This window comes from Erpetoichthys calabaricus, chromosome 7, assembly GCF_900747795.2.
Source record: "Erpetoichthys calabaricus chromosome 7, fErpCal1.3, whole genome shotgun sequence".
NCBI classification, from domain to species: Eukaryota; Metazoa; Chordata; class Cladistia; order Polypteriformes; family Polypteridae; genus Erpetoichthys; species Erpetoichthys calabaricus.
Window position 1 is genome coordinate 49,550,048 of NC_041400.2, and position 15,114 is coordinate 49,565,161.

General features: G+C 35.0%; 1 protein-coding gene across 7 annotated transcripts in view; it reads left to right on the forward strand.

Moving 5' to 3' along the window:
• The window catches only part of mctp1a (multiple C2 domains, transmembrane 1a), an 890,372-nt gene that overhangs the window by 569,386 nt on the left and 305,872 nt on the right, over window positions 1-15,114 (forward strand). For all 7 annotated transcript variants that reach the window (XM_051929433.1, XM_051929436.1, XM_051929434.1 and 4 more), the window contains 5 exons: window positions 5,867-5,969; window positions 9,611-9,713; window positions 10,072-10,173; window positions 10,607-10,681; window positions 12,583-12,702. In XM_051929433.1, coding sequence (XP_051785393.1) covers window positions 5,867-5,969; window positions 9,611-9,713; window positions 10,072-10,173; window positions 10,607-10,681; window positions 12,583-12,702 — 503 coding nt within the window. The remainder of the gene's footprint in view (window positions 1-5,866; window positions 5,970-9,610; window positions 9,714-10,071; window positions 10,174-10,606; window positions 10,682-12,582; window positions 12,703-15,114) is intronic.

Here is a 15,114-nt window from a genome sequence, read left to right on the forward strand (position 1 = left end):
ACCCTTTTTTATCGGATAACCTACAAGATTTAGACATTCTTTCAGTGTTCAAATCTAAGCTAAGAACGTCTGTTTAGTCAGGCCTGTATGTTAACATTCAGAATTCACAATGAAATCTACACTTTTGTTTGTCTTTTGTCTCTTCTTTAAAAGTTGCTATTGTATTGCGTTATTTTTACTTTGTGTACAATAAAACAGACAGCTTTTATTTTGAACATTAATTATCTAGCACTTGCCATGAATTCTAAGTTTTTACTACCCTACCTGTTACTGACATGTTATACATTTTTATTGGGGTTTAAGGCGCAATCTCTGATGCTGCTTTGTGACAATACTCACTGTAGAAATGCACTATACGAATAAAATTTGATTTGAATTGAATTAATAGCATAAAACACTTAGTACTAATTAATTTACAGTTCTGTGGTATATTGGGTGTCGTGGTTAACTGTGCTGCCTTATTTCTCAGTGGACCCAGGTACCATACCTGGCACGGATCACTGCCTGTTTAGAGATGCAACTCATATCAGGTTGGCTTGGGTTTTCTCTGAATGCTCCACTTTCATCCCAAAGGAGTGTCAACCCAAAACTATACAAGTGTGTGTGTCTGTGCATGTGTGAACTGCAATGGCCAGGCACCTAAGTTACTTTTTGCCTTGCATTTAGTGCTCCCAGTATAGGGTACAGCTCTTCATACCCCAATTATGAAAACTGTGAGTTGAAATAATGGCTGTAGCACTCAAAACAATTGCATTTACAATCCCAGAAAAGACACATAGAAGTACATAACAATGTAATATTGAATACCTAAGTAGGCATCTACAGTATTTTCAAGAAATATATTAGGAAGAGCCAAAAATTGTAGTTAAAATGTGATGGAAATCATGTTAACCGAAGACCCGGTGATCAGAAAGAAAACTGACAGTGTTTCTGTATCATTGTATATTTTGGCACCATTTTTTGCTTATTGTCCTATGGAAATTAATTAAAAAAAAAACGCTTTTGTGTTTGGGATCATTGTTTTGATGCATGACTCAATCATGCTTCAGCTTCCGCTCATGGACAGATGATGTGACATTTCTGATAAAGATCTGAATTTGTTGTTCCTTCAGTTATAGAAAGTTGTGCAGGTCCTGAGGCAGCAAAGCATCTACCATATCATCATTCTGCCAGTGCCATGTGTGATCATTGTTATGATGTTCTTACTGGGAAATGCTATGTTTGCCTTATAGCAGACATAATGGAACCCATATTGTCCAAGAAACAAAACCTTTGCCCCATCTGTACTCCCAAAAGGTTTGGAGGTCATTCAGGTGCTTCCTGGCAAATGGGACAAGCATTTATGCCTTTTTTCATTAGCAGTGTTTTCTGCATTATCACAGCACAATGTCTTTCAGTTTATGGTTTTCTGAACACTAACACTAACAAAACAGAAGCTTGCAGCTCTTTGAATTAAATTTTTGCATTTTTATAGTAAGTGTGTTTTCAAGGATTTTACATGCACAGTATATGAATGAAATTTGAAAATGACAACAACAACATATTCTTATATAATACGATACTGTGGCTGTCCGTTTATCTGTCCAGGATTTTAAATCACCTGTATCTCGCAAACCGTTATTGACCTGAAATTTGGTACACATATACTATGTGACGTCTACTATCCGCTTTCGGGTGATGATTGACCTCCAAGGTTATTCCTCTTTTTATTTTTATTTGATTTTATTGTAGAATCAGCTCTCGGCAGTGGCCAGCAGGGCGGCTGTGTGGCGCAAGTCTACAGGTGCCGTTCTCATCCCTACCATCTTCGCCGTCACTTCCCCTACCTCTTCATATCTTAAATCATTCTTGAGGCAGATTGAAGACTTAAGTGCCAGCTTAAGTGAAACATTAAGAAAAACGTACTAAGTAATTGCAACACAAAAACTGACTTAATCAGTTTTAATGCGAAAAGATGCAGACGGAAGAAGAGAAAAAGTGGGCCGCTATGGTGGAGAAATGAAGAGCTGCTCAGGAAGCAGCTAGCGCATCAAGCTCTGACCAAACGAATGCTAAACATACAAAGAAAGAGGACATACAGTGCGCCGTTACTGTTTTATTTGTATAGCGTGTTTTCATACAAATGATGTCACTCAAAGTGATTTACAAGAAGAAAAATATAAAAATAAGATTAGGCAATACTAAGTAACAAAGAATAAAGTAAGGTCCGATGGCCAGGAGGACAGAAAAAAAAAAAAGAAAACTCCAGAGGGTTGTAGAAAAAAAAAAACAAAATCCACAGGGGCTCCGAGGCCACAAGACCGCCCAGCCCCCACCGAAGTTACCTTCTCAACACACCTATCTTTTATGATAAACGCCATACCATGTTATGAGGACATCTTTCCATACAATCCGTAGAATTGATGGCATCCTGTAAGGAAACACATGGAAGGTTTTCTTGGTTTGGTACAATTCTTGGTGCATTGCTCACAGAAGCAGTAGCACACAACTCTCTCACTGACTTCTGAGCTGTACATTTTCAGGAGCACTCGCAGCATTACAGATACAGTACTATTCCATGAATCCATCACATGTCAGCTTAAAGACGCCTACACCAACACACAGTTTCACAATCCAAAAGTGCCATTCTAAATCGCTTTTCTCCCACATTCTGATGCTTGGTTTGAACTTCAGCAGGTCATCTTGACAATGTCTACATGCCTAAATGCATTGAGTTGCTACCAAGTGATTGGCTGATTAGATATTTGTGATAACAGGCAACTGAACAGGTGTACCTAATAAAGTGGCCAGTGAATGTATATTGCATGTTTTCTCTCAGGCAAACACGCATACCAGAACTAATAATAAAAAAAAATGTACATGGGGATTACATTTGCCAGAGCTGGGCTCCTTATCATGCGCCACCCTGTTTGTATATGCACACACACACGTACATATATATAAAAACAACAATTGTACATGTTGGGAATGTAAAAAGCTAGTAAGAATGATGTTTTGAGTTTTTGAGTACATTACAATTCAAAATGCACCTAAAATAGGCTTCATTTTTGATCTAGTGTAATTCTCCTCTCAGGAAACATAGATAACGTTAATGTTATATTCAATGAATTTTATATTTGATTCCCTTCAGTACTTTCTATTGATCTCCCATTCTTTGCTAATTTCTGTTGTACCACAGTACACTCGAGTTTTCAGCTACTAATTCAAAAATATAACGACACAAACAAAAAGCCACAACTTGATGCCTCTTTAACTGCCTGATTTTAGAAACAAAATTGTCAAAAGCAGACTAGCGTAGGAGCTAATGTAATCCTTCTGCCAGTTTTACATAAGTACTTTTATTTGCATGCTTCTTTATGCTGAGTTCTCAAAAGCATTAAGGAGAATCAAACGTAATTTGTAGTACAAAAGCATAAGAAACTGTTTGATGAGAATGGGCCTGTTACACGACCAATTAAACTGTATTAGCTATTACGATTATTTTGTATGGAAGTAACTATTTTTAATGCAAAACAACATATTGTGTCTGAGTTAGTTTTATCAGGTAACTTATCTTATAAATAAATTGCATTGCTACAAAAATAGTTTTTTGTATTAATTTCCTTATTGTTCCATTCTCACTTGCTTTATCATTCACTATGAAAAACACTATTTAGAATTGATTGATTATGTAAAACTCTTTCATTTTTCACACTATCTCATTCCGAACCTAACTTTAATATATACAATGTACAATGCATATATGCAATTTCAAACCCGCTTCATCCAAATCAAGGTCACACGGGGCTGAAGACCCCTGACAGGTTTATAAAAGGCCATTTCAGGACATGCACACCAGTGCCAGTTTAGAGTCAGCAATCCATCCACAGATTTAGGTGTGTGCTATTTCTTTGGTCTATGTTCCTGTCCTGTTGTGTTAAACCATTTATGTGTGTTGTGTACAGGAGCTCCTTTTGTTTTGTTTCCTCAAATATTTTTCCATTAAATTATTTAGTTTAGCGTAAGAATCTGTCTTCTAGGACTGGAGTTACAGGTATGTGGCACCATCTTAAAAATAATTTCAAATACATATAAAGGTCCAAAAGACCAAAATATACTTTTAACAGAATGAAAAATAAAACACTGTAATTTATTAAAAATGAACGGATAACAAACTATTTGTTATTTTTTATTTCTCCTTAATTTTTAATGAGTTTAAATTGCAATGTGTTTTTCACAGTATCCATTTTCCTTTATTAGTATATTTTTGCTGTACTTTGATTTCATGCAAGGACTAATATATACGTACCTAATAAATGGTAATCAAAGAAACAACTCATCGAGCAATTTAAATATTAGTGAGATGGTGTTATTATTCAAAAAGACATATTCCTATGAACAAGTTTATTGGAAAGCATTGTTTCACAAAAAAAAACCTCTCTATACTAAGAGGTTAGCAGTCATTTAAATACAGATGTAGATTTCATTCATCTTAAATGCACTTGAACGTGCGTCATTGATATTTGCTGTCATGATTTTTGCAGGCAGTGCATTGTGGGGCTGCTGAGAGGAACACTTTTTTTTTCAGAACTGTGATTTCGAGGCATCTTAGATTTCAAATTATGTAACAGCTACCAAATACAGATATTTAAGTAAATGACTCAGTCCATTTTGTTTATTTTTAATGTGATATCTGTTCTTGGAATATATTTATATTGCATTAAACAGGACTAGGAGTCACTAAATCCATATATGTGTGTGTGTGTGTGTGTGTGTATGGATGGGTGGGTGCATGCAGGAATATATGTAATTTTTTAATTTTTTTTTTAATTATACCCTATGAACTAAATGATAAAAAGTATGAATAAAACATTCTAGCCTATATGTTCTTAAGCTGCATATCGTCTACATGGAACAAACTAATTGTCAGCAATGTAATTTATGCAGCATACTTTTATAATCATTGTGTACCATTTAAGTTAATATGCACATTAACCTCTCACATAGTAATGGATCGATATGTTAGTTTGGTGGCCATGCCTTGTGGGCAGAAATTGCTTTCTATTGATTGCAGTGACATTTATTCAGTATTTCATATAAATGACCTGCTTTTGTAATAACATTAAGATAAACTTGGAGGAGTCCATCTGAATATATTAGACTAAACATACAGTACACTGCAGAAGACCATTTTTTGCTAAAATTTTTAAACCTTTTCACATCATCTATTATGTTAAACAAAGAAGAAACAAAAGGTTTGGCAATACGGAGTTGCATCTCAACCTCTAACACACTTCTTTGGAATGTATTTTGGAAGATGTTATTATAATATGAAAACAGTGAAACTTGTTAATCTTTCCAGAAGTAACGGATATTATTACATTCACAGACAGTGTTGTTTCTTCCGTGCTTTTTTTTTTTTGTTTTGCCTTGTTCAGACTATAACAAAATATAAAGGAGAACAATGCATATTCACTTTCATCTGAAACTCCCATTATGCTGGAATGCATTCAGAATGCATACAAAAATATAACTATTATGCAGTTCTTTAATAAATGAATTAGAATCTGAATGTTCATCTAGACAGTAGTGCTGTAAGGCATTTCATTTTTGTTTAGAATCATTATCTTTTCTGTTTCTGCCTATACAAACATACAGTATAATGCTTATTTGAAAAAAAAAAGTGCCAAGCTTAACCTGCTGTTTTTTTCAAGGTTACAAAAGGTGGTAACTATCTCCCTTGCAGCGATTTCTAGCATGTTTATCAGTAAATACTCGCCTGCTGCCTCCTGTTCTTGGTTACTGGATTAATAGACGTATGAATACAAGAAGTCTGCGATAAAGTTAATGTATCCCCCTTTATCTTTCCTCTGTTTTCCCCTCGTAGGCAAAAGTGACCCATTCTGCGTTGTTGAGTTAGGCAATGACAGACTGCAGACGCACACTGTCTACAAGAATCTAAACCCGGAGTGGAACAAGGTTTTTACTTTGTAAGTCCTGCACCATAACCCCTTTGTTAATCAGTCTTTTGGCTTCTCTGCACCATTGAGTCTCATTCTGTTCAGAGATTGCATTTACTTCTGAGTGTGTAGCCTCCTCTTGCCAAGCAAACACAATTAAGGGAAGAAGAGCGTCAGAAATAAGCACTCATTTAGCATCTGCAGCATTCTCACTGAAGTTAAAAAATGAAATGCTGAGCTCTTAGTCAGCCTCAGATCTAGTATTTTGATAATAATTTATATATGTATGTATTTTTTCTTAGAAGTGATCTCAGGAATCCAAGATTTTGAATGAAATACATAATCCCCCCTAAAAGGGGTAAACCCTCTCTCTGTTTCTCACTCTCTCTCCCTCACTGTGTTTAAAGCGTATGCATAAGAGAGACGGAGACAGAGAGATCCAGCACACTGACACATTCCAAACGGGCTTCTCAAATGCTGCAAATTTAAACTTTTTTTTTCTTTCAAGGTCATAAATATTTGTCACAAATCCCTGCCTCCTCTTCAACATCTTTTATTTTATAACTATAAAATGTCAAATGTAGATATGTGTGCAATTTTACTGTGTACCATTGAAAATGTTGTTAGTCTAAATAATGTTTTTATTTGGCTGAAATCATTCTACACCTACCTTTTGAGCTTTAAACTGCTAATTTTAAATGCCATCTTATTTAACTTATGATATATTTTGCTTTTAGTTGCTTGTTTTGTAATTGGAATGGCACACAAATACCCAGTTGCCCATCACTGAACCCTCTTAATCCAGTTTAGGGCCATGAGATGGAGAGAAAACAGTTGTAGAAATTGGACGTAACAATTGCATGCAAATATCTAAATGTATTTCTAAATCTCTGAAAATTGCATAAAAATACAAATACTACAAATATAGATTCAATAACTCATAGGTTTTTCTGAACAATATGAAAATCACTGTTTTCTGTGATACATTTTAAACTTTGTTTTTTAATAACATTTACGCCCAAATATAATAATTATGGTAACTGATACATTTATACAAATCATTTTTGATATTTAAATTACACTTTTTAAACAAACACCATTGTAAATGTACAATTTTTTAATTACTGAAATTGTATTTTATTCTGGAAATATGGTTTACCTTATGTGTGTATTTTTTTTTATGTAAGGTCATTTAAAAATTTGGGTGATTGCTCTTTTATAGGTAGTGGATTAACTTACTTAATACATTTTTTTGGGAATATCATATATCTAATCCAGTGTGTTAGTTTGTATAAAGTAGGTCTATTGATAACAATACATAAATAAACACAATAATGTTGATTGAAACAAAGTTAAAAATATAAGTTACATGAAGATGTGAATTTATTTAGTGTAATCCATGACAGTCCTATTCAAAGTATTTAAGACCCCTGTTAAAGATCTGACCACAGCTACATCCAAATTTTAGGTACTTTTGAGAAAATTCAAAGTTAAAATAAATTGCATAAATTGTAAAAGAGATTATATTAGTGTGAGATGCCGTCTGTCCTACTGACTAGTTTTATGACCACTTTTTCCACACTACGACCAGACAACAATACTTTTGCATTTTACAGATTGACATCTTTACAAAGACCCCCCACATAAGAGAGGGCAGAACTAATTGACCACTGCACAGTTTGTAGCCTGCAGGTCCTCATACTTTCCTAAAGACTGCTGTCAAAAGGGACATTTATACTGTGCATTTTGTTTGAGATCTGAGGGTTGCAAAAGTACCCTTATGTAAATTTAAGGGATTTAAAAGGCTGCCCCCCAGCCCTGCCAAAGATGTCCAGACTACACACTTTCAGCACTATATGTTGTGAAATATGCCCTAATGATAAACTGAAGGCAGTATGGCTAAAAATACTGTTCTGGGAGAGTGTATAAACGTATAAGTGCCTACAGACATATGTATACGGTATGTAAAGCAGAGGTAGATGTCAGAGGGCTGCATCAGCGTCTATCCAGCCATCAAATTTCTAGACCTAGTTATTTCATATCAGGGTCATAATTGAAAATGTAATTCCACCATATGGAATTAAAAGAGGTTAAAAAGACAATATTGACTGTTGTGATAAAGAAATCTCAAACGCCAAAACTGTGTTTCTAAATTTCTTATTTTTTTAATGAAATAAATTTATACATGTGAATTTGAGTGTACTTATACATAAATTTACTAGCATGTATCAAGTGAGAAGTCAAGAAAAATGACACCTTTTATTGGCTAACTAAAAAGATTACAATATGCAAGCTTCCGAGGCAACTCAGGCCCCTAAATTTCCCTCAGCATTTTCCTTACATTAATGTGCATATAATTTTATAATAACAAAATATGTAATATGGTGCCTTTTCAGCTTAGCAGGGGGTTTACATTATAGTTTTGGTTTTGCTTGCAAACACTATTTCTTAATTATGCCTTTAAGCAGAACTTAATTTTATAGAAGCATCTTTAAATGATTTGGAGTAACTTGCTTCAAAGTTTTGAAATTCTTGATTTGTTAGACTTGTGCTGATTGACTGAGATTAACTTTTTAATATGTGTTAATAATCAGTAGTTATTTTACATAAAAAAGTACATAATCATCCAACATTACATTTTTGCTCTGCATTGTAAAGAGGATTATGGGATGTAAATCCTGTAAATGCTGTCAGCATAGCTAAGTGAGCTTCAGCTTCATAGAAAGTGTGCAGCTTGGACAGTTTCATTACGATGATGTCAGCCAAACATGAAAGGAAATAATGGGCACAAAAAAAAAATTAGGAAAGAGAAGTTGAGTTTAGCACACTGCTTGGAAGAGTATAAGCCACCATATAAAGTATAAGGCCCATTGGGCGACACCGAGTAAAAGTAATTAAAAACAAAAAGAACTTACACTTGCTGCCATAGTGGTGTCCACTGAAACAAGACTGTTTTTCAGAAATTAAAATGTTTGACGTGTTGTACAAATTTCCTTATATAGACTCCAGTAGAAAATATGCATGAAAGCTATGCTTGTGATTTATATTTGACAGAAAAAAAGGCCTTTATTTTAAAATGTTAAATTTAAGGAATCTGTTGGAAATTGATGGACAAATATAAATTAATATGTAAGAAAACAGTGTTTTCCCTAGTATTAAAAAGCCTGTATTTTGCAGTTAGTTAAATGTTCTCACTTATTTACATACATCTATGTTGCTTAGGGTTATTATCATCTCTTTACATTCCTATATGCCAGAATTCTGTCTCTGAAAGAACACAATTTCACAGATTGAACTAGACAGTCAATATTATAGAGGATATAATGCACTTCTTAAATTAAAAAAAGCAGTTTTCCAAAATTCAGTAGCATACTTGAGAAAAAAGCAAACAATATTTTGTTTGCAATTTTGGTAACTGATGTTTGTATTAGCTTAAATCAGTTTGAATACCTGATGTCTAGTCTCAATTACAAACATACATTTTGTTTGATAATACAAATTTTCCATTAGATGCCCCTTTGTGCCCTGCACACAATAACCATGGCTATATAATGGTCAATATTATTATTAATAGTCGCCATATTCTTCTTTTGTTTGCTTTTGCGTTAGTTGCTACAGCCACTACTATCCTGAGATGCTGTTTTTTTCTGTTTGCTATCTTAATTCTTCAGCAATGTTAAAGATATCCACAGTGTCCTCGAGGTGACGGTTTATGATGAAGACAGAGATCGGAGTGCAGACTTTTTGGGCAAGGTTGCCATCCCTCTGCTCTCGGTAAGTTTTGCTGTCTGCTGCAACTTATTCTATCAGTTTCTTCTGTTATACCAAACAAATAAAAGCCCTGTTTGTCTGTCATTCCTCAATGAAGGTTTATAATAATAGCTCAATAATAAAAAAAAAAATAAGAAAAAAAACTTAATGTACAATGTACCAACTCGCGGCAATGTTGAGTCCCAGGATGGTTAATTTCTCTTTGACAGACTTGCTCCTGGTAATGAACAGGTACTTGTCAGAGTTGCCACAGTTGTTTTGGGCTCTCTGTCAGTTTCAGCAGCTCAGGGTCAGAGTTCATAGAGGGAGTGTATTCAGTTGAGACTGCGAGACAGACGGCTGTCATGTCCTTTTCCCTCAGATTCAAAATGGTGAGCAGAAAGCCTACGTCTTGAAAAACAAGCCGCTGACAGGGCCAACAAAGGGGGTCATCTATCTCGAAATAGATGTGATTTTTAACGCTGTAAGTCTTAACTTTAGCTTTTTTTATTTTCTATTTGTTTTTAATGTTGGTAAAAACTTGCATTATAATCTTTCTATTAAGAAATTCAAAGAATGTGTGTCCTCAATTTTAACAATTTTTTTATCATTTCTGTGTGTGTGTGTGTGTGTGTGTGTGCATGTGTGTGTGTGTTTCAGAGAGAGAGAGAGAGAGAGAGATGAGTAGAAGAGGGTGAAACAAGCTTTGCTCTCCCTGCACACACTGCATATTCTGCATACTGCTGTCACAAAGGCTGACAGGCTATCAGCATGGTTTAGATCTGAGTTTATGCGTTTTTGTCTCCTGCATCTTTCCCTTTGTATAAATATATCTTACTATTCACTATTAGCATACCATAATATTGAATCTTCTGTTTATGTTTACTCTAAATGACAACAGAATTTGCACTTTATAGGTGAAGGCTGGCATTAGAACATTAACTCCCGTTGAGCAGAAGTATATAGAGGAGGAACCAAGGGTTTCCAAGCAGGTATTGTGTTTTTATTCCTGAAAAAAAGAATTACATTTAGTGTGAATTGAAGCCAATCTCCTATAAGCTGGATGCAAGAAAAGCAGTCACAAAAAAAGCCACAGTGGAAAAAAAAAAGGGCAGCAAGATGAGGCGAGCGAATGGCCGTGACAGAAGGTCAGAAATATACTTTTGAAGAAACACTGCTCCCATCTAGAGGGACTGTCTGTAATCCAGGCCATTGTCACTCCTGTGTATGTAGTTTAGAGAGTTTAACACTTCAGAACTTGATTGAGGTGGGGGTTGGGCGGAAGTGAGTCCAAAAGAGTCGCATCACAAAAAATGTGGAGCTGATATTTTGCCCTGGTGTCCTATGACATCCTTGTGTTCAGAGACACTCGGTCCTTTGGATTTAGCAAGCTTCCGTTCAGGGTTGTTTGAATGCAAAAGCTACAGTTTCTGAGGATGATGCATTTGAACAATTTAAGGTATTATTTAATATTCGTTTTAATGAAACACAGTAAATATGATATGGAAGAGAAAGAACTAAGTAAAGCCATTAGAAAAGAAACTTGGATTTGTTTGTTTTTTTGTTTTATTCTAATTATTAAATTACTAATATAGGCTTATAGGTTGCCATGATTAGTGAATATAATAGCCTTACCTGCCTGTCTGTCTTCCTTACCTGAAAAATCTTAATAGAAGCAGACGATGGTTTTGTTAAGTAACCAAACCACCAGAAATCAAATTTAAGTATGTCTGTCTGTCTGTCTGTCTGTCTGTCTGTCTGTCTGTCTGTCTATCTATCTATCTATCTATCTATCTATCTATCTATTTTGTATACTAGCTTTAAAGCTAATTATTGGCAGGCCCCTATTTTTAATTAACCTTCATCTTTAAACAAAAAAAAAAAATTGAAGATAAAATTTAAAACAAATAAGTGATTCCAGATAGTAATATTAACAATTGTTATAACTAAAAAAAAATGAAAAAGTGCATTAATAATACATACCATAATTTGTGCACTTTAGTCTTTTGTGAATTGGCACAGTACGCAAAAGCAAAACGATTTCATTGTCTACATTAAATGAACTGAATAACCTACTAACGGATATTTATTTTTAGTTGTCAAGTATGTTTGTTTAATAAAAAAATAATTTCTCACATATATAGGTTTGTTTAAAATATCTCTGTGTATAGTTTTTTATTAATGCAATTCAAGTTAAAGTACTAACATATAGTAATATTGTATTGATTATTACACTTTTTCTACCATTAAAGGCAGAAATCAGCTTTTAATTGTTTATTAAAACAAAGTACAATAACTGCATACGTGCTATATGTAAATGAAAGTTCAGCACATATGCGTCTTGACCCCTGCCAAGTTCTGCCATTTTCAGGGTACCATTCCTGTATCTATTTATGGCTTTATCTGTGCTGCCTCTAAATTGCTAAAAGACTAAAACTGGATTAAAATAGGTTGCCTTGCCAAGAATGTGACAGATTGCTTCCAATCTTATATTGCCTCACGTCTGTCAGCTATTCTCAGAGTATTAAAGTGTGTCACAGGAATGAGTGTTCCAGGTCACAAATTGCTGCACAAAGTTAGATCTTGTTGAACAATTCGAATAACTAAAATTGTCCCTTTTTTAAATGAATTGGTCAAAGCAAATTGTAAATATTAGATATTAACCTTTCTGATCTTCCTGTTTCATGATTTTCCGAAAAGAGAAGTTAACATTTGATAAAATATGCCACATTCCTGGTCAATCATCCTGTAATCCCCAGTTTGTAATGCTGCGTCCTTGCTGAAGTGAGATCATGTGGGGATAGGTACTAATTTCCATTATAAAGCCTAGAGTTAAATACAAATGTGACAGAAACTAACACATCTCTCTCCATGATGTTCTATCCTTTTACAGCTGCTGCTGAGGAATTTCAATCGTGTAAAACGCTGTATCATGGCTCTTATCAACGCTGGATACTACATTAACAGCTGTTTAGAATGGGAATCACCACAGAGGAGTCTGGCGGCCTTTGTGGTAGGCTGAAAATCTGCTGCAGCAGCTTACTTTCTTTTTTTTTTTTTTTCCTTTTCTGAATGCCAGCTGAAATACAGTCAGTAGCTTGTCTGAGCAACACCATGAGAGGTCATTTAATGTTAAGGATGCTTTTTAGAATAAATTTTGACTTAGAAGCCTGTCAACTCAAGTGCAAATATAAGTGCTACTGTGTACTTACAGGGCAAAAAAAATGGAAATGGGTTATTATTATCCTTCTACAATAATCTTTTAATTAGCTCACCACTAAATTTTTTTGTGAAAGATTTTGCTTGTTGTATTATTTAAAAAAAAAAAATTATCCATGTCTATTTATACTACTTATGTTTCATTAGTATGCTGGTCAGTAAGTATGCAGAAATAACTCATGATCCTTAGAACAGTGATCAGGCAGTCACGTTCAGAACTTTTTTCTTTTTTTTAATCAAATCATATCATAACATTCTCAAATCTCTTTAATCATAGGGGGTCAAAGCCTGTGCCAGTGGCACTGAGCACGAAACAGGAAATGGCCCTTAGCCAGAGTGCCTGTCCATTACAAGGCCCTTGATTTTTTTAAGATATCCTAAAACTTTCACAAGCTAAATTTAAAATAGGTTGACGCTTTGTAGCCTCTAGTCATAGGTACGTTTTTTAAACCCACTTTTTCCATTGCAGGGTCATGGGGAGCCGCAGTTTAGAGAAACAACATTGTTTCTAAGGCAGGAATCAGTCGGGGATAGGACTTCAGTACATTCACACACACCCACACTCACTCATCTGAAGCAAATTTACAGTTGCTACATGTCCTTGGGTTGTGGAAGGAAGCCAGGATCCCCCGAGAAAATCTACAAGGCAGCATGCAACCTCCTCTCAGCAAACAGATCAAGAATCAAATTGATATCTGTAGCACTGTGCACTGTGCTACCATGTCTTATATCTAATAACAGAAAAGGTTTAGGAAGTCTTACCAATAACTGATTCTGAGTTATCTCTGTATCTGTGTTCATTCAATCCAAGATAACTTATTAGCTCTTGTATAAATTATTATAATAGTAATATAGGTCAAACCTTCTGGTTTGTGCCAGCCAGGGGCACAGCTATTAGATCTACCACCTCATGAGTCCAGCATCCTGCACGTTCTCCCCGTCTCAGCTTTGGTTTTTCTCCACACCCCAAATATGTTATGTTAGAATTTTAGGTGATTATAAATTGCTTCAGTATGAGTGGCAATGTTTATCTAAGTTTGCCCTGAGATGAACTACGCACCATCCAGGGTTAGTTCCAGACTTGCATTCATGCTGCCATGATAGATTATGCCCCCTTCAAACATGTGGACAGGCGACTTTGGGAATGTAATGCATGTCATTTTGGTTGGGTATCAGATTGGTTATATATGCTCTAAAAGTAATTCTGCCATAGCTAAGATACTAGGAGGTAATGTGTGTTGCATACATGGAAGTCAAGCCTGTATACTTCCACTAATTTACATTTCTTGTGCCTTTGTTTGTTACGTCTTGTGGTATTCTATAAAATAAAGGCATATTTATAATAAAGCATTCTTGTTTAAGTCAAATGTACCATATAGAAGACACATTTCCTCAAATTAAACGCTTTCATGTGTTCATTGCCTGTCCAATCAATGTGGGAAAGCAAAGCAGTTTAAATTAGCCCCTCAGAACAGAATAAATAAGGCTTTCTTACCAGAGTTTACATAAGTGCATGACATGCCGAATTTCTACCTGAGCTTTGACAGTTTTCCAATGAAGGTGCATAAGATATAACAGTTTCAGGTTTAATGAACATAGATGGCCAGGTGGTGCCTGGCTTCTTATTAACTTAACTGTATCAAGTTACATGTTTTCTTTGGTTCTCTTTGTGCTCTCAATGATCTTTGTTGAGCGTTGTGCACTCTTTCCGTCCAAACGCATTTAGTAGTGTTGAATGTCAGATTTAAATTGGCCCAGCAGCAGTGAGTGTGCCATGTACTTTGCTTACCAAGGTTGGTTCCTGTCCCCATTGGTTGTTGCTGGCGTAGGCTCTGACTCTCCATTACACTATGCTGGCTCACAAAATAGAAAGGGTGAATGGAGTTTAGGTGAGCTGCTACACTGCCTTGAAAATGATACTCTTAGATGAAGATACTATGCAGCATTTATGTGTCAAGATGAGAGCAGAATTGCATGTCATTTCTACAATCTTTCAACTAAGCTAACTTGTCAAATCTCTTAAGGATGCATTAGAAAATGGTTGAGATATGACCAATCACAAAAGCTTTTAAAGTTTCTGCACATATCTATAGTTTCATTTCTTGTCATAAAACTAATGAAGGTCATATAATATTAAGGTAATGAAAGTAAACAAAAACTGAGTCAATGCAGGCTTCCTGTAACCATTGAACAGAAAATGTGATAA